Below are 23,998 nucleotides of genomic sequence, written 5' to 3'. Positions count from 1 at the left end.
ACCTGTCCAATAGTCCTGTCCTTTTACAGTGTCCACTCTAGTGTCCACCTGTCCAATAGTCCTGTCCTTTTACAGTGTCCACCCTAGTGTCCACCTGTCCAATAGTCCTGTCCTTTTACAGTGTCCACCCTAGTGTCCACCTGTCCAATAGTCCTGTCCTTTTACAGTGTCCACTCTAGTGTCCACCTGTCCAATAGTCCTGTCCTTTTACAGTGTCCACCCTAGTGTCCACCTGTCCAATAGTCCTGTCCTTTTACAGTGTCCACTCTAGTGTCCACCTGTCCAATAGTCCTGTCCTTTTACAGTGTCCACCCTAGTGTCCACCTGTCCAATAGTCCTGTCCTTTTACAGTGTCCACCCTAGTGTCCACCTGTCCAATAGTCCTGTCCTTTTACAGTGTCCACCCTAGTGTCCACCTGTCCAATAGTCCTGTCCTTTTCTAGTGTCCACCTGTCCAATAGTCCTGTCCTTTTACAGTGTCCACCCTAGTGTCCACCTGTCCAATAGTCCTGTCCTTTTCTAGTGTCCACCTGTCCAATAGTCCTGTCCTTTTACAGTGTCCACCCTAGTGTCCACCTGTCCAATAGTCCTGTCCTTTTACAGTGTCCACCCTAGTGTCCACCTGTCCAATAGTCCTGTCCTTTTCTAGTGTCCACCCTAGTGTTCACCTGTACAATAGTCCTGTCCTTTTACAGTGTCCACCCTAGTGTCCACCTGTCCAATAGTCCTGTCCTTTTACAGTGTCCACCCGTGTGTCCACCTGTCCAATAGTCCTGTCCTTTTCTAGTGTCCACCCTAGTGTCCACCTATCCAATAGTCCTGTCCTTTTACAGTGTCCACCCTAGTGTCCACCTGTCCAATAGTCCTGTCCTTTTCTAGTGTCCACCCTAGTGTCCACCTATCCAATAGTCCTGTCCTTTTACAGTGTCCACCCTAGTGTCCACCTGTCCAATAGTCCTGTCCTTTTCTAGTGTCCACCTGTCCAATAGTCCTGTCCTTTTCCAGTGTCCACCCTAGTGTCCACCTGTCCAATAGTCCTGTCCTTTTACAGTGTCCACCCTAGTGTCCACCTGTCCAATAGTCCTGTCCTTTTACAGTGTCCACCCTAGTGTCCACCTGTCCTATAGTCCTGTCCTCTTACAGTGTCCACCCTAGTGTCCACCTGTCCAATAATACTGTCCTTTTACAGTGTCCACCTGTCCAATAGTCCTGTCCTTTTACAGTGTCCACCCTAGTGTCCACCTGTCCAATAGTCCTGTCCTTTTCTAGTGTCCACCCTAGTGTTCACCTGTCCAATAGTCCTGTCCTTTTACAGTGTCCACCCTAGTGTCCACCTGTCCAATAGTCCTGTCCTTTTACAGTGTCCACCCATGTGTCCACCTGTCCAATAGTCCTGTCCTTTTCTAGTGTCCACCCTAGTGTCCACCTATCCAATAGTCCTGTCCTTTTACAGTGTCCACCCTAGTGTCCACCTGTCCAATAGTCCTGTCCTTTTCTAGTGTCCACCTGTCCAATAGTCCTGTCCTTTTCCAGTGTCCACCCTAGTGTCCACCTGTCCAATAGTCCTGTCCTTTTACAGTGTCCACCCTAGTGTCCACCTGTCCAATAGTCCTGTCCTTTTACAGTGTCCACCCTAGTGTCCACCTGTCCAATAGTCCTGTCCTTTTCTAGTGTCCACCCTAGTGTCCACCTGTCCAATAGTCCTGTCCTTTTACAGTGTCCACCCTAGTGTCCACCTGTCCAATAGTCCTGTCCTTTTCTAGTGTCCACCCTAGTGTCCACCTGTCCAATAGTCCTGTCCTTTTACAGTGTCCACCCTAGTGTCCACCTGTCCAATAGTCCTGTCCTTTTACAGTGTCCACCCTAGTGTCCACCTGTCCAATAGTCCTGTCCTTTTCTAGTGTCCACCCTAGTGTCCACCTGTCCAATAGTCCTGTCCTTTTACAGTGTCCACCCTAGTGTCCACCTGTCCAATAGTCCTGTCCTTTTCTAGTGTCCACCCTAGTGTCCACCTGTCCAATAGTCCTGTCCTTTTCTAGTGTCCACCCTAGTGTCCACCTGTCCAATAGTCCTGTCCTTTTACAGTGTCCACCCTAGTGTCCACCTGTCCAATAGTCCTGTCCTTTTACAGTGTCCACCCTAGTGTCCACCTGTCCAATAGTCCTTGTGTCCACTCGTCCAGTGGACGGTCCACAGCTGTGTGGTGGATGGATTCTCAGTGTCCACTCTCCCACATTTCCACAGGTTCAGAACAGTATTGGACCCAAACAGGCCTTAAGTGAACACACACACACACAGACTGAGATCTGAGTTCAGCTGATGAAGAATGGAACACAAACTCCAGTGGGTTTAGACTGGATTTACTCCAACTGAACAGAAAGGTGGAGTAAAAAAACAAAACAAAGAATAATGAGAATAAATGAGTAAAGTTTAATATTTAAAACATCACCATCAGATAAAACCAGATTAAAAATATTAAAGAGTTTATGAAACATTTATTTACAAACTAATTCTGTTCAGTTTGGAAATCACATCATTTATAGAAAAGAAAAAACTCTTGTTTTTCAGAATCTTTTTCAGATGAAAAGTGTAAAATTAGAAATAAAAACATATTTCGGTGTCGAAGTCGACGTCATCTCTTCAGAAGTCGTGTTCAATGGCGACGCCTGCAGCCACGTCGTCGTAGTCTTCGTCTTCGTCTTCGTCTCCGACGTGATGCTGCCTGGTTTCCATGGCGACGGCTGCTCTTCTTCCTGTGGGCGGAGTCAAACACAGCTCAGGTCCAGGTGTTCACGACCAGTGTTTGACCTGCATCTGTTCAGTCTGCTGTTCCCACTGGAAACTCAGACTGTCTTACTACGACCACTGTCACTGCCAGACCTCTTCTGTCTGCATTTCCAGTCCAGTTTCAGTGCCTTTGGATGCTGAAGGAAACTGGACTGACTGACACCTGGACTTTCTTGGACATTTCTCTGGAGGACACACCTACATTTATCAGTGTTCTGATGCTCTGTCTCTCTTCTATCATTAATTGTCTTTTCCTCTTTTCCATTTTTCAGTAACACACTCCTTTCTTCAGTCCAGTCCTGTTCCAGTACTGCTCCATGGGTCTGGTACCACAGTGTGTTCCACACTCCTGTTCTGCAGACACAGGGGGTGGAAGGAATTCACAAACGTTGGGACACCTGCAGGAACTGAACCACCAACTTTCCAGACTTGATCAACCTCCACTGCTGCAGAACTGCTTTAAGTTTTTAACCCATTTCTTGTTCGCCTTTTTGTATAATTCTGAAATGTACATTATTTTTCAGTTTTGCTTAACCTGACCTTTTTTTTTTTTTTTTTTTCCTCTGGCAGTTCATTCTTACCTTTGTACCATTTCCAGCTGTTCATTGGACTGGAACTGCTGGAATTTCAATACAAAACTGGAAAAACTGGGGTGTTCTAAAACTTTTGACCGGTAGTTTATGAGGACCTACAATATATGAGGACCTAGAACATACAAGAACCTAGAACATATGAGGACTTAGAGCATACGAGAACCTAGAACATACAAGAACCTAGAACATATGAGAACCTGTGTTCCTTTTACGGTAGATCGACACCATCAGGACAGTGGAGACGCAGTACGGACTCACGACCAGCAGGTGGAGGAACAGCCTCACAATGGACATTGAAGAACCAGGATCTGAAGAACCAGGATCTGAAGAACCAGGAACTGAAGAGGAACCAGGATCAGAGGATGAAGTTGTAGGAACAGAGGTAGTGGTGGTAGAAACCAGTGGTGATTTCTCACAGACTGCAGTGGAAGCCCAGCTTCCCCTAAAATTACTCAAATTAAATGGTTAAATCTGTTCGGTTGTGTTGACATTTCATTGAATCCAAATGTGTTAGAACACGTTCATCTCACAGATTAATTCGTTCAGATTCAGCTTTATCACAAATCATCAGACTGGATGTTGTTCACTTCTCCTCCATTCCCGTGTCTCTGTTTTCTCCTCCATCTCTGCTCAGTGCATTTGTCTGTTGACGCTCAGCGTCCATGCACTTCAATGGGACTGAGTGGAACAGTTTTTTTCATTGCCTCAAAACTGGACGGTAATTGGATAAATGACACTATGTTGTCCTGCCCCCGGACGCCGGGTGTCTCTGGGGGTGAATGGAGCTGTGGGCGGAGCTCAGCCAGGCTGGACGCCAGGATTACACATGCTGATTGGATGATCAGTCGAAAGGCTGAATCCTGTTTGATTGACAGCTGTTTTCAGATCTGCTCCTTCACTGACACAGTTCAGTTTAATACCGTCACACATTCTGCTGTGAAATCACAGAAACCACTACCAAATTAACTGTTCATTTCTTGCACTGTAAATAAAACACACTCATTGTACTTCCTTGTTTCAATTTAACATAATTTCAATGTTTTCTTGTTTACTTGGTACGATATGACCATTTTCTTAAAAAGGAACGGAGGGACGAATTTATGTTTAAATAACTTGACTTTTTTTTTTTTTTTTTTTTTTTGATGTAAGCCGACACTGAGCTTCCCCTGTCTGAAAGACGAGCAGCCGACACTGGTAGAAACTGTAGGAGACGACAGAACATGATGTTCAGTGTCAGTTCCTGATCTACCATCAGGTCCACGGGTTCATCAGAACTGGATCCAGAACCAAACACAGCGTTGGATTAATCAGCACCAGTAGAACGTTTGACAGACTCTGAGGATCAGCAGAACTCTGCTCTGTATCTGCACATAAAGGTTCCTGTCAGGATCCTCAACAAATGACGGTGTCTGTTCCACATTTATTCAATAGAACCTGAGTCAAAGTCCATGAAGCGGATTCAAATTAGTACTTTTAGGAAAATTAATCTGATGTTTCAGGACCTAAACAGGATTGAAAACACAACATTCTTGTACAAACAGAACAACGTGTGAATGTTCTGATATGGAGTTGGTTTGGGGCATCGCTGCAGATACATGGTTCTGTTCAGTCTGGACAGAACTGGAACAAACCCCAACAGGAAGTCCAACATTTACACTCATTCATAACAGACAGAAGACAGTCTAGAAATGCACTGATGTGGACACATGGACCGGTGTTCCACAAGGATCTATACTGGGACCACTTTGGTTTGACTTTATATGTTCATGATCTACATGAATTCAATTCAACTGAATCCTGGATCAGAAACCAAACCGCTGTAAGAGCTGTCAAATCTGAAACCAACTTTACAGATGGAACATGTGACCAAAGATTTGAAGATCCATGTTCTATCTGTAACAAGAATAGGATACCAAATTATTTATTAATTGAGTGTTGATTTATTGATTAATTTAATTATAGATTTATAACCAAACTTAAATCAACTCAAAACAATAATTTGGAAATCTTGCATAGGTTGATAGTTCGTTGACTGCACAGTGAACCCATGTGTGAATAACAGTACACAAAGCACAACTGAGGCAATGGATTTATATACATATAAATACTTTATTAACTAAACTAAGACACACAAATAACATAAAGACAAGAGACAAATACAACAAAAGGAGCAGGAGATTATGGACAGGAGAATATGTAAATTAAGTTGGCAGACAGCTATATTCAAGAGATTATAATGTTAGTGAGGTTACGTTGAGGTAAACCTACTTAACTTGGAATAACACCAACTCAGATAAATCAGGAGCAAGTTTTCTTACAAGTTGTTGCGGTGCGGATGCAGCAACTGGCACGGCCTTGACGGCGGATGGATGAAGTCTTCTGACGTAGTTCGAAGCAGGAACAGGCTGTGAAGCGACGTGCTTGCGCTGGAGGCCTGAAGGTCTGGAGTTCTGAAGTTCTGCTGGCTGGAGGAGGTTCACAGCTGGCTCTGGCGGCTGGTTCTGGAAAGCTCACCAGGAGAAGTGGAGAACAGCGAAGATGATAAAGCTCTTTGGAGAGCTTAGAGGATAGAACAGCTCTGAGAGCCAAGGAGATGGTCAAGACTCCTTGGAGAAAGCTCTCTGCTCTTAGGTGAGAGCTCAGAAGAGGTGGAGATAGCTCTTCTCTTTGCGTAGGTGAGAGCAGCGAGGGTGGAAAAAGCTCTCTGCTGAAAAGTTGGTTTCATTTACTTTTATAGTTTGTCCAAAAACCAGCTTGCCACGCCTTCCTCGTGCATATAGATGAGTTATCGATGCCTTGGGGCGTTGCCTTCTTTGTCTGTTTTCGGCGGGAAAACGCCTCCTCGTGAATATTCAAAAATATCACGTTTCTCTTCCCTCTTGGGAAGACAGAGGGGGAGAGGACTGTGGCTTAGCCTTGTAAGAAAACTTTGCATCGTCAAATAAGATCCTCAAATAAGATCACTTAAACTTTATACATCACCTGTAACCTCACTTAAGCATCAGTAAAATAATAGCATGATTATTCAGACATGCTATAAGCAGTGATACTCTTACTTTCACATACTTTACCGTGAACATGATCAGGACACACACATGTGAAACCACAGGTCAGGCAAATGGCTTAAGTATTACATGCATAAAAGAGTTAACGTGCTGAGTTAATCAACATTAACACATAATGTAATACATTATTAACATGGCACATATAGGGATTTTATCATTCAGTCCTTTGTTCGTTTCTGGGTTCATCTTCACCTCTGGATGAGCACATAATGAAACACAGATGTTGAGAGGACAACAGTCACTAAGTGTAAGCAAGTTCCATTAGGCTCATTCCTTAAGATCATCTGTCTTCGTAAATGTCATTTGCAAAGGATGTCCGGGCATTGACCTGCTAAACAACCAATCAGCATGGTTGTTCAGGAATTTGGTTTGACACGGAGAGGAAGATAATATAATTTATAATTCTGTTTTTGAGTCTGTTCACTCACTCCACCGTCATCCGGCTACATATCTATTGGTTTGATCTGTGTTTATAGAAACATACGATGGAGACGTTTGATTGTGGTGAAAATGTTGAACTGCAGTACTATGAGTGTCCACCAGGGGACCTACATATGTTCTGTCTGTAATGTGTACTTTATGAACAGGAAGTGATGTCACAGTCCTCACCTTTGACCCTCAGGCTGCTCGATGGAGATTCACCAGCCAATGGAACATAACAGGAGTACTGGTCTTCATCAGACAGGTGGTCTACAGGGATGGTCAACTCTTCTACTGGGACAGGTGTGAGTATCCGACTGTTTTTTATAAACTCAGCTTTCACTGTTGAACCACCTCTGACTCTACAGCGCAGAGTGACATCACTTCCTGTCTCCACAGGAAGTGCAGGGATCTCCAAGATTACATAAAAATCTGTTAAATACAAGCAGAGTTGGACAAATGAGAGCAGAGACACAAATAAAGAAAAAGGACACACACATGAAGTGGACTCCCAACAGTGGTTCTGATCTAAGGTCATAAGGGGGACTTCAACATTGAACTGTGTCCACATCTGAAACTAGATGAATATGGGATGTCCTCATCTACAGCTAATATGTGTGTGACTCCGCCCACTGTCCTCACACCAACTATACAGAGAGCTGATTGGTGGTCAGACTGAGCTGTGGTCCACGTCCACTGCAAGGTTATAATTGTTAACGAAAACCAACGAAATGACAAATACTAAAATTGAAAAAACATTTTCGTTAACTGAAGTAAATAAAAACTCTAATTAAAAGAAAAAACGATAACTAACTGAGACTGTATTGTGTGCTCACGAAACTAAATAAAACGTATAAAAATTATGGATAAAATTCCCTTCGTTTTCGTCTTTGTCAATGTCGGATTGATATCAAATGTATTTATTTCGCTCCAGCAGTTTTAGCTGTTGGCACCATATGACACTTCACAGTCCATCATGTCTGGTCACTGGTGGTTTCCAGTCGTCTTCTGGTCCCCACTCTACCTGGAACATACAGACTAAAGCTGGGACACAGTAGCACAGTCCTGTCTGGGATTTACTTCAGTGATGCGTGGGGTCGGGTTTTTTGTTTGTTTGTTTGTTTGTTTTTTTGTTCAGTGTGTGTGTGAGTGACAGAGACAGAGTGGAGCTGAATGACAGAGTCAGACAGGTGTTGATGTTGTGACTTTATCTGGGAAAGAAAGGGTACAAGTGATTTGTGTTTGGATTTATTATGGTTTCATGATGCATATGCAATTTCATGTTCATTTATTTCTGAGTAAAATATACAGTATATTTCATTTGTGATTTATGTTAAAAATTGAGCTAAAATAAGCCATAGTGAATGCTAAGATTAAGATAACTACATTTCCCATGAGGCTTAGCATTACCCAAGAAGCATAGGAAATTTTCACAGAAGCAGATGTATGTATGCCACAAGTTGTGAGAAAGTTGTGTGTGTTTTTCAAGTTTCCACACACAGTAAAATGAATGTGTATTTTTAAACCGAGAGTCTCGCTTCGTTATTTTTGGACGTAATTTGGATAATTACAACAGTTGAACTAGCATCCAGGTAAAGACTGGAGAGTTTATCACCATGAAAAGGCCTTCCAAGGCCTGAACTGCACAGTTTAGAAGAGGAGAAAAGAGGAGGAAAACTAATCCAATGACAGCGGGATGGAACCTGTTAATCATCTACAGTTCCATTATTAGCCAACTTTGCTTCATTTTAATTCAGCTAGCTGTAGCTGGTAACATCAAGCGTTTTTTTTTAACATTATAAGAGATGAGATATCTGCTAAGGTGTGTGGTTTATACTGCTGCTGAACTGGGTTATATATGTTTATAAGTGGTTTATGTACATTTTTATACGGTTTATATACATTTGTATAGGGTTTACTGCTGGTTTATATACATTTCTGTCTGGTTTATATTTGTTTCTATTTGGTTTACTGCTGGTTTGCTGGTTTATATATTTTAGCACAGGTGGAAGCTTAGCAGAAATTTAGTTCAGTGTCTAGTCTGGACATATGTAATGCTTTTGCTTTGATAAATAGGGAAAAACATGTTTGAAGAAGCACAACAGGATAGCCATTGCTCTGCCTATGGCTCTCACTCAGGGTGCAACTTTAGAAATTACAAAAATATAAAAAAAAATACACAAAAAGGCCAATAAACATTTCCATACACATACTAAGTCAAAACTAGTACTAACACAACAACCCGCTGAATTCTTGCACATAAAAATAACACATTTACAACAAAATACCCACTACCCATAATGCACTGCGGCAAACATGCCACAATATGTTTCTGTCTGGTTTACTGCTGGCTGCTTTGTGCATTTCCTCTCACGCTTTGCACATCTTCGCATTGTTTTCACATAAGTGACATTGTGTATGGATCGCCCCCCCCCCCCCACCCCCAACCTGCTATAGTGAATTTTTACATCGTACTGTACATGTGTTTGTGTCTCTGCTCAGTCAATGAGCCGCCCTAACCCCACCCCCAAATAAAGTGTCCAGGGTAACCTGCTGATCCATGCCTCACTAATTTCTTTGAATAGAATAGTGAGGAAGATAAAATATATGAAATAACTAAAACTAATACTAAAACTAAACTAAACTACAACTAAAACTAAGCATTCAGAAAAAAACGATAACTAATAAAAACTAGCAAACATGTACTAAAAACTAATTAAAACTAAACTATAATTAAAAATCCAAAACTACTACTACCAAAAATACTAAAATTAAACTGAACTAAAACTATGCATTCAGAAAAAAAACGACAACGAATAAAAACTAGCAAACCTGCTCTAAAAACTAATTAAAACTAACTGAATTAGAGAAAACAAGTCAAAACTAATTAAAACTAAACTATAATTAAAAATCCCAAACTATTATAACCTTGGTCCACTGTCTGGAACAGAACCTGCTACCCACAAGGCCACACTGGAAACCTCCAGTTAAAGCTGGACTTCCCTCAGGAACCACCAATCCTGTTAGAGACACACTTCACCCAATCACAGCTCAGTTTATTCACCTGTTACAGTGATGGACACCTGGTCACTCTGCTGTCCTGAACTGGTTTCACACCAGTAAACTCCACTGGACACTGGCGTGAGACCATCGACAACGCAGAATGACCCGTCCATCCTTCCAAACTCTGCACATGTCTCAGTGTTTCCATTCGTCAGTGTCCTCTTCACTGTCCATCCATCTGTCTGAACATCTGCACAACTCACAGACAAACTGTCTCCTCTGAAGAACTGCTGACGGTTTGGAAAGACTTCCACAGAGACTGGACAGAGTCAACACATTCAACAGGTTAAAGACACATGGACCAAATGTCCAACTGTTATTGAGTCTGATTGGTTGAATTCATCATCTCACCTGAAGAAACAGTCAGTCCAGACAGCAGCAGGACACAGACACCTGAAGAGGACAGAGGACACAGGTCAGAGGTCAGAGAACACAGGTCAGAGGACACAGGTCAGAGGACAGAGGTCAGAGGACACAGGTCAGAGGACACAGGACAGAGGACACAGGTCAGAGGTCAGAGGACACAGGTCAGAGGACACAGGTCAGAGGTCAGAGGTCAGAGGACACAGGTCAGAGGACACAGGTCAGAGGACACAGGACAGAGGACACAGGTCAGAGGTCAGAGGACACAGGTCAGAGGACACAGGTCAGAGGACACAGGTCAGAGGACACAGGTCATAGTGCTGGCTCAACAGTTGTGTGTCTGTCATTGATGTGACCAGTTGGACATTGTCCAGAGGTGGACAAACCTGAGACCACAGACAGTGACGTCATGGACTGGATGACATCAGGCTCATGTGTTTTTTGGAGCTCCGCCTCCTGGAACAGGAAGTCAAACATCTGCACTAGTTTGACTATTCAGACGCATTTTCTCCTGGTCTGAGCTTCCACATGTTCTACTGGGTATGGGACAACATTTGCAGAACCCTGAGGAACCCTGAGTTGGTTCTAAAGTCCTCAAACCTATCTCGGTCTTCCTCCGTTCGTCTCCGACCAAAGACAACGCTGTGGTTTTGACGTTAGCGGCTGAAACTTCCTGTGGTCGAACACTGACAGTTGAAAGCTGAGTGTGAGGCCTTGGTTCAATTTCCTGTTCTCCTCGTTCTTCAGTCTGTTTGTAAAGCATCAGAGAGTCCAACCACCCAAACAGACCAGTGGATGTGAGGTGGACCCATGTGGACCCACACGGTCCAGGACCAGTTTAGCCCACATCATTCAACAGCTGATGTGACGTTCAAAGGTCAAACATCAACAAAATCACATCGTACGCTGACGATCAACTCCTTTATACAAGAACAATGGGTTTAAAGATAAGACAGATGACAGGACTGGAAGATGAATGAATGAATGAATGAATGATCGAATGAATGAACGAGTGAACGAATGAACGAATGAACAAACAAACAAATGAACAAATGAATGAAATAACGAATGGATGAATGAAAAAATAAATCAACAAATGAATGCATGACTGCCTGTCTGAACTCACCCAACAGAACAGATGGGTTCTTCATGTTGTTCTGATGCTGATCGTCTTTATGAACACAGTTCCTCTTTCTTATTTTTATTACAGACGTATATAGTTGTTGAATGAGGAACTGCATTGAAATCCATTGCTTCATGAATATGGAACAATGGCTAAATGTTGAAACCAAAAGGGGTGGAGCTGCTGTCGTTCATGAGGATGTTTCGTAAACTGGACTTTCCTGTTGTGCTCTAAACAATAAATTACCCATGATGCTGCTGCTGTTGGCAGAGAGAAGTTTCCTTTAAGGTTGATCAAAGTCAGAGTTGAAACTTCAATATTTACAATAAAATAATGAACTGACAGAAAATGTCCCTGATTGACATAAAAAACACAAAACAGGAGACGCTGTGTGAAGAACGACCAAAAACCTGTTTATTGAAACTTAATTCAATAAAACTACAGTAACTATTGAACCAAACTAAAGTAACTAAACTATTGAACTAAACTAAATAAACTAACTACTGAACTAAACTAAATAAACTAAACTAACTATTGAACTAAACTAAACAATTGAACTAAACCAAATTAAATAAACTAAACTAACTCTTGAACTAAACTATTGAACTAAACCCAAATTTGTTCAAATGTACCAAAGTCTGCTGAGTCGTTACTAGTTAAAAAAATGACTCGTGTGGGTCCGACTTTCTTAAGTGGTAAGTCATGACCCAGAACCTGGGTCCCAGACCGGTTCAACATCTGAGTGAAGGCCAACTGAATTTAGGACAAAAACACAAAGGCCAGTTGAAAATAATGGAAAATATGCAACAAAATACATCAAACAAGTTGTATTTTTAGTAAGAAAAAAAACATTTGACCAGAAATCAAAGAAAAGCTGTGTTTTGCATTAATATAATTATCGCATTTATTTTTTTTTTAAAGAAGTCATAAAATGATGTTGATTAAATCTTCAATTTCTTGTAAGAATCGAAGATTTTGTGATATTTCCAGACTTTTCGACATAAATAATGACTTTAGACGAAGACATGGATAAACGTGGGTGGGTGAGTCGAAGAGTCCGACAGTTTGGAAACAATGGAAAAAGTCGCACACAAAAGGTCGGAACAGGAAACAGGATTCAGTCCAGTTTAATTTAATACATGACGTCACCACCAGAGCGCAGTGTGGAGCAAAGAAACAAAACACATCTATTAAATACAACGGAACAAAAGTGAACATCCACAGCTCTGCACCAATAAAACAGACGGCTCCACCCACCAGCTGATCTACATTTCCTGGTTAAGGAATGAAACACATGGATGTTGGTTACCGTGGTAACCTGCTGTGTGTTCCTGGTCATGTGTTTCTTGGTCTGACCGATGAATAAACCACGTCAGGATCAGATGACTGAGCTGCGAAAAACACGAAAAAGACTTTTACAACAAAAACGAAATGCCACAAAACCCTGGTAAAAGACGTAGAAAATGTTGCCACAGTTACCATGGTTCCGTCTGGATGACCTCTGACCTTTGATGACGACGTGACTGTAGGTGACGTCCTCAGCTCCTGAAACAGGTCAAAATTATTCACTCCATAATAAACCACTTCGATCCACAGCTTCATGCTAATGGTGCCGTGGCTACATACCAACATACGTACCACGGCTTTGTGCTCATGGTGCCGCGGCTAGATGCCACTGGTGCTGAAGCAACAAGGTATTTTCACCCGTGGCACGAAGCCACAGTACTTGGGGCAACTGCCACGGAATCCATGCCAGTGCCTTTGTATCCACCCGCTGCCTCTCCCACACCGGGGGGATTTAAAAATTAGCGTGGGCCGTTAACAGTAAACAAATCAACACCTTCAGACAGATGTGGGACTGGGGACACGCCCAGATCCACCAGCTGTGGTCACTTCTAGCGGAGGACTCTATCTATGCTAACATTTGTGGAACGGTGAAACACACACTGACTCTGGAGAGGTTAGCAACACTGCTATGCTTGGGCTATTTCTGACCCTGAAGTGATACGTCCCACTATCCGCTGTGTCCCCGCCCCTTCGATTGGAAAAAAGGAAAAAAAGGTGAGATCAGCATCTGACCTTTATTCCGGGATCTGTGTAAAAGTGTCTAACGTATGTGGACACGTAAGGTTTTAGGTAAAGTTACCGACTGGTTTCACTTGGACTCAGACCAGGAGCATCTGCAAACACATCCATGGTTTCATCACCAACAACAGTTAGAGCAGATGGATTTCATAGAACTGATGATGTTCCTTTGCATCATCAGCAGGTTGGAGCGACTTGAAGACCCACCAGAGGACGACTGCTGCCATATTATTCCAACAGAAGTCGCAGATACCGTTTCACTTCCAACAACAAGGATTTGTTCGTCTTTCTACGAACGACCAAACGCACTGAGAGCCTGTTGTGTCGGAACCACTCCCCTACACTTTCTAATCCATCACCCAGAGGATTCTCAGCCTCCCTGACGTTGGTACCAGACACAGCAGCTACTGGACTTTACATTCAACATCATTTATGTTCCTCGTGGTCAGAACTGGGACAAGCTGAGTCATATCAGGTCCAGTTCCTTATGGTGACAGTCTACAATGTCGTTGGTTTATGTATTTATTTATTTGTTTGTTTACCTTCAGTGTTTGTTTTGATTCCAGCGTACACTGTCTCAGCCTCTCCATGATGTTTATCTGTCAAACAAACACATCACCATGGTAACGGGTCACATGGATCTAAGTGAACCTGGTTCAGGTGCAGGTGTGTCTCCTACCTCTCCTATTGGCTGCCTGAGCGATGGTGACATCAGCATACGTGACATCTACAGGAGGGGAGGAGTCACTGTCACCTGAGACGCAAGAAGAGGAGGAGTCACATCAGAACTACACTGTGAACCAGGACCGGGACCAGGACCAAAACACTGGACCAGGACCAGAACACTGGACCCTTAAAACTAACCTGAACCAAAACCTCTGGGACATTTATGAAACATTTAACGTCTGGTTGAGACAGTTCATCACCTTTGTGTTTCTTCCACAGCAGCAGAACCAGAATCAGAACCAGGACAACCAGTGAGACCACAGCTATGATGACCGAGATGGTGGTTCCAGAGAGAGAACCTGAACCTAGGGAGGAACCAGGATCAGAGGATGAAGTTGTAGGATCAGTGGTAGTGGAAACTCTGGGAGACAACAGAACATCGTCTTCAGTCTCAGTTCATTTGACGTTGACGTAGAAGTTTGGTTCCATGGATCAGGTCCAGATGAAGAACAACGTCTGTGGAAACAAACCCTGAACCCAACAGGAAGTCCAACATTTACACTCATTCATAACAGACAGAAGACAGTCTAGAAATGCACTGATGTAGACACATGGACCGGTGTTCCACAAGGATCTATACTGGGACCACTTTGGTTTGACTTTATATGTTCATGATCTACATGAATTCAGTTCAACTGAATCCTGGATCAGAAACCAAACCGCTGTAAGAGCTGTCAAATCTGAAACCAACTTTACAGATGGAACATGTGACCAGAGATTTGAAGATCCATGTTCTATCTGTTGGTTTGATCTGTGTTTATAGAAACATACGATGGAGACGTTTGATTGTGGTGAAAATGTTGAACTGCAGTACTATGAGTGTCCACCAGGGGACCTACATATGTTCTGTCTGTAATGTGTACTTTATGAACAGGAAGTGATGTCACAGTCCTCACCTTTGACCCTCAGGCTGCTCGATGGAGATTCACCAACCAATGGAACATAACAGGAGTACTGGTCTGCATCAGACAGGTGGTCTACAGAGATGGTCCACTCTTCTACTGGGACAGATGTGAGTGTCCGACTGTTTTTTATAAACTCAGCTTTCACTGTTGAACCATCTCTGACTCTACAGCGCAGAGTGACATCACTTCCTGTCTCCTCAGGAAGTGCAGGGATGTCCAAGATTACAGAAATATCTGTTAAATACAAGCAGAGTTGGACAAATGAGAGCAGAGACACAAATAAAGACAAAGGACACACACATGAAGTGGACTCCCAACAGTGGTTCTGATCTAAGGTCATAAGGGGGACTTCAGCATTGAACTGTGTCCACATCTGAAACTAGATGAATATGGGATGTCCTCATCTACAGCTAATATGTGTGTGACTCCGCCCACTGTCCTCACACCAACTATACAGAGAGCTGATTGGTGGTCAGACTGAGCTGTGGTCCACGTCCACTGTCTGGAACAGAACCTGCTACCCACAAGGCCACACTGGAAACCTCCAGTTAAAGCTGGACTTCCCTCAGGAACCACCAATCCTGTTAGAGACACACTTCAACCAATCACAGCTCAGTTTATTCACCTGTTACAGTGATGGACACCTGGTCACTCTGCTGTCCTGAACTGGTCTCACACCAGTAAACTCCACTGGCCCCTAGTGTGAGACCATTGACAACGCAGAATGACCCGTCTATCCTTCCAAACTCTGCACATGTCCCAGTGTTTCCGTTCGTCAGTGTCCTCTTCACTGTCCATCCATCTGTCTGAACATCTGCACAACCCACAGACAAACTGTCTCCTCTGAAGAACTGCTGAACGTTTGGAAAGACGTCCACAGAGACTGGACAGCGTCAACACATTCAACAGGTTAAAGACACATGGACCAAATGTCCAACTGTTATTGAGTCTGATTGGTTGAATTCATCATCTCACCTGAAGAAACAGTCAGTCCAGACAGCAGCAGGACACAGACACCTGAAGAGGACAGAGGACACAGGTCAGAGGACAGAGGACACAGGTCAGAGGACACAGGTCAGAGGACACAGGTCAGAGGACAGAGGACACAGGTCAGAGGACACAGGTCAGAGGTCAGAGGACACAGGTCAGAGGTCAACCCAAACCAACAGTGTCCAATGACCCCAGTGTTGTGGTTGTCCTCTGTTGTCCACAGTGGAGCATCTTCCTTCACTAATGGTGTCTGGTTGGACATGTTTGTGAGACAGAGTTCAGTCTGAACAAAAAAACAACTTAATCTGATCCAGAGTCAGTTTAAGGAAGTGGACAGACAGACAGTGACCAGTTTAACCAGACCAAACAGACCAGTTTAACCAGATTAAAATGACCCACCAGAGACCAGTTTAACCAGACTAAAAAGACCAGTTTAACCAGACTAAAATGACCCACCAGAGACCAGCTAAACCAGACTAACAGACTAAAAAGACCCACCACAGACCAGTTTAACCAGACTAAAAAGACCAGTTTAACCAGACTAAAATGACCCACCACAGACCAGTTTAACTGGACTAAAAAGACCAGTTTAACCAGACTAAAATGACCCACCAGAGACCAGTTAAACCAGACTAAACAGACCCACCAGAGACCAGTTAAACCAGACTAAACAGACCAGTTTAACCAGACTAAACAGACCCACCAGAGACCAGTTGAAACCAGACTAAAAAGACCGGTTAAACCAGACTAAACAGACCAGTTTAACCAGACTAGACAGACCAGTTTAACTAGACTAAACAGACCAGTTTAACTAGACTAAACAGACCTACCAGAGATCAGTTTAACCAGACTAAAAAGAGCAGTTTAACAAGACTAAACAGACCAGTTAAACCAGACTAAAGAGACCTACCAGAGACCAGTTAATCCAGACTAAACAGACCAGTTAATCCAGACTAAACAGACCAGTTAATCCAGACTAAACAGACCAGTTTAACCAGACTAAACAGACGAGTTAATCCAGACTAAACAGACCCACCAGAGACCAGTTTAACCAGACTAAACAGACCCACCAGAGACCAGTCAAAAAGACTAAACAGACCATTTTAACCAGACTAAACAGACCATTTAAACCAGACTAATCAGACTCACCAGAGACCAGTTTAACTAGACTGAACAGACCAGTTTAACTAGACTAAACATACCTACCAGAGACCACTTTAACCAGACTGAACAGACCAGCTAAACCAGACTAAACAGACTCACCAGAGACCAGTTTAACCATACTAAAAAGACCAGTTTAACTAGACTAAACAGACCTACCGGAGACCAGTTTAACCAGACTAAACACACCAGTTAAACCAGACTAAAAATACCTACCAGAGACCAGTTAAACCAGACTAAACAGACCAGTTAATCCAGACTAAACAGACCAGTTAATCCAGACTAAACAGACCGGTTTAACCAGACTAAACAGACCAGTTAATCCAGACTAAACAGACCCACCAGAGACCACTTTAACCAGACTAAACGGATCACTTTAACCAGACTAAACAGACCCACCAGAGACCAGTTTAACCAGACCAAACAGACCACTTTAACCAGACTAAACAGACTCGTCAGAGAGCAGTTTAACCAGACTAAACAGACCAGTTTAACCAGACTAAACAGACCTATCAGAGACCAGTTTAACCAGACTAAAAAGACCAGTTTAACCAGACTAAACAGACCAGTTTAACCAGACTAAACAGACCAGTTTAACTAGACTAAACAGACCTACCAGAGACCAGTTTAACCAGACTAAACAGACCAGTTTAACTAGACTAAAAAGACCTACCAGAGACCAGTTTAACCAGACTAAACAGACCAGTTTAACTAGACTAAATAGACCTACCAGAGACCAGTTTAACCAGACTAAACAGACCAGTTTAACCAGACTAAACAGACCTACCAGATACCAGTTAAACCAGACTAAACAGACCAGTTAAACCAGACTAAACAGACCAGTTAATCCAGACTAAACAGACCAGTTAATCCAGACTAAACAGACCGGTTAATCCAGACTAAACAGACCGGTTTAACCAGACTAAACAGACCAGTTAATCCAGACTAAACAGACCCACCAGAGACCAGTTTAACTAGACTAAACAGACCAGTTTAACCAGACTAAACAGACCAGTTAATCCAGACTAAACAGACCGGTTTAACCAGACTAAACAGACCAGTTAATCCAGACTAAACAGACCGGTTAATCCAGACTAAACAGACCGGTTTAACCAGACTAAACAGACCAGTTAATCCAGACTAAACAGACCCACCAGAGACCAGTTTAACTAGACTAAACAGACCAGTTTAACCAGACTACACAGACCAGTTAATCCATACTAAACACACCAGTTAAACCAGGCTAAACAGACCAGTTAAACCAGACTAAACAGACCAGTTTAAACAGACTAAAAAGACCAGTTTAAACAGACTACACAGACCAGTTAATCCATACTAAACACACCAGTTAAACCAGGCTAAACAGACCAGTTAAACCAGACTAAACAGACCAGTTTAACCAGACTAAACAGACCAGGTAATCCAGACTAAACAGACCAGTTAAACCAGGCTAAACAGACCAGTTTAACCAGACTAAACAGACCAGTTAAACCAGACTAAACAGACCAGTTAATCCAGACTAAACAGACCAGTTAATCCAGACTAAACAGACCTTTGTTTGATTGACAGCTGTCATTCAACTCCACAGCAGAAGGTTCAGTTGAACACTTCTGAAGGACAGATGGACTTCTTTGATCCAAATGTTCAAACTGACTCTAATGGAACCAATCAACACTAATAATGTTTGACTTCTAATCAATACAGATCAATCATCGGTCCAATCAGCTGTTTGTGTGTTGTCGTCTGGCGCCATGGAAACGCCTTTAAGGTCAGTTCCAGTCGACACATCAAACCCAGGATCAAACTGCTCCTTTCCGTCTGAACGTTGACCTTTGACCTCATCCTGTTCAAGTGGACCTGATCAGGAACCCATGGGTCCGATCAGTGATCGATCAGGCCAGTGTTTGATGGTTGGACTCACCGAGACGATGGAACACACACCGAGTCTTCATGTCGTCTGAACAGGAACTAACACAAACTTCTGCTTTTCTTTATTCTCCACTTTCTGAGCTGCTTCCTTTTTTTTTTTCTTCATTTTTTTCATTGTTGTTTTTTTTGCTGTTACCGTGATAACCAGATCAGTGTGAAGGTCAGAGGTCACATGGAGTGAGTCATCAGGTCTATACAGACAAAGGAAACCCCTTTAAATATGACCAGTACCACATGGGTTTGGAATTATGACAGAAGTGTTTGTGACTGGGCTCAGTTTAATCAAACTCAACAATAAAAAATAAAACAACTCAGTTCAAAAACCTCAGATATTCTTGAAGAATAATTCAATTAATCAGTTTTCTGATTAAAAGTACAAGAAATAAAACATGGATATTTTCTGTTCATACTGTATTATATAAATATGAGGAAAAACTCATAAGAGTCAGAGACTGAGAGATTAAACTCAGATCATTTTATTGTAATAAATACTATTAATGTCATCCATCCATCATCTGTCATCCATCCATCCATCCAGATATTCATTCATCCATCTATCCATCCATCGTCTGTCATCCACTTATCCATCCATTCATCCATCCATCCATTCATCCATCCAGATATTCATTCATCCATCTATCCATCCATCATCTGTCATCCACTTATCCATCCATTCATCCATCCATCCATCCATCCAGATATTCATTCATCCATCTATCCATCCATCATCTATCTATTATCCATCCATGGAGGAAGTGCGTGTCTGACAGTGTAGAGACACTTCCAGTCCCTCCATCACAGGGAGGACAGGACTGTGCAGGACCAGCGGTCCACCTGGACACAGACACACAGGTTCACGCAGGTGTGAACCAGGCCCTGACTTCAGTCTGGATGTGTTTCCTCTGGGCTTCAGCAGCTCCGACACCACAGTCTGTTCTTACCAGTCACGCTGATGTTGATGCTGGTCCTGGTCTGTCCCTCTGAGGACTCACACCAGTACACACCACTGTCCAGAGGGTCGACGTAGGCCACGGTACAGGACGGTCCAGTCTCTTCTCCCCAAAGGTCACACCGAGTCCTGGTCTCTCTGCTGGTGTTCCTCCTCAGAGTCCATCCAGGTCCATCGTCCTCACAGCTCAGAGACACCGACTGGTCTTTGAAGAACTGGGACCAGTTTGGACTCACATTCAGAGGCGCTGTGGAGACAAAAACAGCTGATCACTGACACAGAGGTTCAGTTATTATTTTATGATACAGGAATATATCAATGAAATGAAAAAAAAATAGACTTTGATTTTACATGTGAAATGGAAAATAACATGAAAAAACTGTAACTGTGAATAACCATAAAATTCCCTTTTTTTTTTTAAATATTTTTTTTTCTTTTTTCACAGAAAAAATTCAGTTAAAATACATTTACAAATGTATCGGACTTTCACAAATGCTTCTTTTGTATTTATAAGATTAAACTGTTAATTTAAAGTTTACTATTGTAAAAATAAATAAATAAATAAATAAAATTGAGATAAAATTACTGACAATTAACTGTAAAAGAAGTATTTGTTCTGTAAGTTTAACCAGACTTGTTTGTTAATTGACAAATATCTTGTGTAATTACAGGAGGTTTCACAACAAAAATGTTGAATAAATGTATTTTTGTGAATGTATAACATGTATAAGCACTGATAAACTGTCCAAATACAGTTTTTATCAGTGGATTGGACAACTGAGTCTCACTGAAAATTATACATATCTATATCTATATATATCTATCTATATATATCTATCTATCTATCTATATATATATATATATATATATATATATATATATATATATATATATATATATATATATATATATGTTTATATTTATCTGTAATTTGATCATTTTAATACATGTAAATATTCTTTATTAAACATTAAAAAGTCAACAACAACAAAAAAACAAAACAAAATCTCATGTAAAGTTTGGGCAAAAAACTGTATTTTAATCATGGAAAATTACTGTATTTTTATGAGATGATTATTTTCTATTATTTAAAAGTATTTTTTGGCACCCCAGCAGCTGGAATAATACGTTTTTGTTTGTTTGGGTTTTTTTTGTTTTTTTTTTTGCTTTTCTACAGTGTAGTATTTCTTTGTAATTTTGTATATTATTATTATTTGTTGGTACAGTTTTTGTGATATTTTTCAGAGACAGAGCTGCAAAACGGATTTTCATTGTTCCTGAAACAGTGAAAATAAAGTTCTATTCTATTCTATTCTATTCTATTCTATTCTATTCTATTCTATTCTATTCTATTCTATTCTATTCTTTCATTCATTCATTCATTATCCTCTGCTTTATCCGGGGCCGGGTCGCGGGGGTAACAGTCTCAGCAGGGATGCCCAGACTTCCCTCTCCCAGACTCCTCCTCCAGCTCTTCCGGGGGGATCCCGAGGCGTTCCCAGTCCAGCCCACAGACATAGTCTCTCCAGCGTGTCCTGGGTCTTCCCCCAGGTCTCCTCCCGGTGGGACATGCCCGGAACACCTCCCCAGGGAGGCGTCCAGGAGGCATGCTAAACAGATGCCTGAGCCACCTCAGCCGGCCCCTCTCGACGCGGAGGAGCAGCGGCTCTACTCCGAGCTCCTCCCTGGTGACTGAGCTCCTCACCCTATCCCTAAGGGTGCGCCCAGCCACCCGACGGAGGAAACTCATTTCGACCACTTGTATCCAGGATCTTGTCCTTTCAGTCATGACCCAAAGCTCATGACCATAGGTGAGGGTAGGAACGTAGATTGAGCGGTAAATCGAGAGCTTTGCCTCTCGGCTCAGTTCCTTCTTCACCACAACAGACCGGTACAACGACTGCATCACTGCAGATGCTGCACCGATCCGTCTGTCAATCTCACGCTCCATTCTTCCCTCACTCGTGAACAAGACCCCAAGATACTTAAACTCCTCCACTTTGGCAAAGACTGCCCACCGACCCGGAGAGGGCACACCACCTTTTTCCGGTCGAGAACCACAGCCTCGAATTTGGAGGTGCTGATCCTCATCCCGCTCGCTTCACACTCGGCTGCAAACCGCCCCAGTGCACGCTGAAGGTCCAGGTTCGATGAGGCCAACAGGACAACATCATCTGCAAAAAGCAGAGACGAAATCCTGTGGTCCCCAAACCGGACCCCCTCCGGCCCCTGGCTGTGCCTAGAAATTCTGTCCATAAAAAATTATGAACAGAACCGGTGACAAAGGGCATCCCTGCCGGAGTCCAACATGCACCTGAAACAGGTCTGACTTACTGCCGGCAATGCGAACCAGGCTCCTGCTTCGGTCATACAAGGACCGAACTGCCCTTAACAGAGGGCCCCGGACCCCATACTCCCGAAGCACCCCCCAAAGGATATCACGAGGGACACGGTCGAATGCCTTCTCCAAATCCACAAAACACATGTGGACTGGTTGGGCGAACTCCCATGAACCCTCGAGCACCCGATGGAGGATATAGAGCTGGTCCAGTGTTCCGCGACCAGGACGAAAACCGCATTGTTCCTCCTGGATCCGAGGTTCGACTATCGGTCAGATCCTCCTCTCCAGTACCCTGGAATAGACTTTCCCCGGGAGGCTGAGGAGTGTGATCCCCCTATAGTTGGAGCACATCCTCCGGTCCCCCTTCTTAAATAGGGGGACCACCACCCCGGTTTGCCAATCCAGAGGTACTGTCCCCGACCACCACGCGATGTTATAGAGACGTGTCAACCAAGACAGTCCCTGCACATCCAGAGACTTAAGGTACTCAGGGCGAATCTCATCCACCCCCGGTGCCCTGCCACCGAGGAGCTGTCCAACCACCTTGGTGACTTCAGCTTGGGTGATGGACAAGTCCACCTCTGAGACCTCAGCCTCTGCTTCCTCCATGGAAGACGTGACAGTGGGATTGAGGAGGTCCTCGAAGTATTCCTTCCACCGTCCGACAACATCCCCAGTCGAGGTCAGCAGCTCCCCACTTCCACTGTAAACAGTGTTGGTGGGGAACTGCTTTCCCCTCCTGAGGCGCTGGATGGTTTGCCAGAATTTCCTCGAGGCCGACCGATAGTCCTCCTCCATGGCCTCCCCAAACTCCACCCAGACCCGAGTTTTTGCCTCCACAACCGCTCGGGCCACAGCACGCTTTACCTTCCGGTACCCATCAGCTGCCTCAGGAGTCCTATGAGCTGACAAGGCTCAATAAGACTCCTTCTTCAGCTTGACGGCATCCCTTACTTCTGGGGTCCACCACCGGGTTTGGGGATTGCTGCCCCGACAGGCACCGGAGACCCTGCAACCACAGCTCCGAGCAGCCGCTTCGACAATGGAGGTGGAGAACATGGTCCACTCGGACTCAATGTCCCCAGCCTCCCCCGGGATCTGGGAGAAGCTCTCCCGGAGGTGAGAGTTAAAGACCGCGTTGACATCGGGTTCTGCCAGACGTTCCCAACAGACCCTCACAACACATTTGGGCCTGCCGAGTCTGTCCGGTTTCCTCCTTTGCCAGCGGATCCAACTCACTACCAGGTGGTGATCGGTTGACAGCTCTGCCCCTCTCTTCACCCAAGTGTCCAAAACATGTGGTTGAAGGTCTGAAGATACGACAATGAAGTCGATTATCGACCTCTGGCCTAGGGTGTCCTGGTGCCAAGTGCACTTATGGACATCCCTGTGTTCGAACATGGTGTTCGTTATGGACAAACTGTGACTAGCACAGAAGTCCAATTACAAAACACCACTCGGATTCAGATCGGGGAGGCTGTTCCTCCCCATCACCCCC

General features: G+C 43.4%; 2 protein-coding genes across 4 annotated transcripts in view; both read right to left on the bottom strand.

The window, feature by feature from the left end:
- Nucleotides 1–23,998, bottom strand: part of LOC115421075 (low affinity immunoglobulin gamma Fc region receptor II-like) — a 299,216-nt gene that overhangs the window by 170,853 nt on the left and 104,365 nt on the right. The window contains exons 1-2 of one of the 3 annotated variants that reach the window (XM_030136783.1): nucleotides 11,418–11,456; nucleotides 10,280–10,321 (exon numbers count right to left, since the gene is read on the bottom strand). The exons of the other annotated variants lie outside the window; for them this stretch is intronic. Coding sequence (XP_029992643.1) covers nucleotides 10,280–10,321; nucleotides 11,418–11,442 — 67 coding nt within the window. The 5' untranslated portion in view covers nucleotides 11,443–11,456. Of the gene's footprint in view, nucleotides 1–10,279; nucleotides 10,322–11,417; nucleotides 11,457–23,998 lie in introns of those variants that run through there. 3 annotated transcript variants of the gene reach the window in all.
- On the bottom strand, nucleotides 12,526–19,248 carry LOC115421081 (uncharacterized). The gene is made up of 9 exons (XM_030136792.1): nucleotides 19,203–19,248; nucleotides 16,106–16,147; nucleotides 15,756–16,013; nucleotides 15,122–15,364; nucleotides 14,426–14,530; nucleotides 14,179–14,253; nucleotides 14,042–14,098; nucleotides 12,894–12,959; nucleotides 12,526–12,805 (listed from the first exon to the last, which is right to left on the bottom strand). The coding sequence occupies exons 1-9, from the start codon at nucleotides 19,231–19,233 to the stop codon at nucleotides 12,750–12,752; spliced, it is 933 nt and encodes a 310-aa protein (XP_029992652.1). The 5' UTR covers nucleotides 19,234–19,248; the 3' UTR covers nucleotides 12,526–12,749.

Source organism: Sphaeramia orbicularis, chromosome 6, assembly GCF_902148855.1.
Source record: "Sphaeramia orbicularis chromosome 6, fSphaOr1.1, whole genome shotgun sequence".
Lineage (NCBI taxonomy): Eukaryota > Metazoa > Chordata > Actinopteri > Kurtiformes > Apogonidae > Sphaeramia > Sphaeramia orbicularis.
This window is presented reverse-complemented; position numbering and strand designations above follow the sequence as displayed.

Bases quoted from the DNA above. Each gene is read 5' to 3' on its own strand.
- LOC115421081 (XM_030136792.1), bottom strand. From the start codon at position 19,233: ATGAAGACTCGGTGTGTGTTCCATCGTCTCG. The intron at 14,531-15,121 runs GTGAGGACTGTG...GTTCCTCCCTAG, and splicing joins GAGCAGCCTGAGGGTCAAAG to GTTCAGGTTCTCTCTCTGGA. The intron at 12,806-12,893 runs GTAACTGTGGCA...TGTTTTTCGCAG, and splicing joins GTCATCCAGACGGAACCATG to CTCAGTCATCTGATCCTGAC.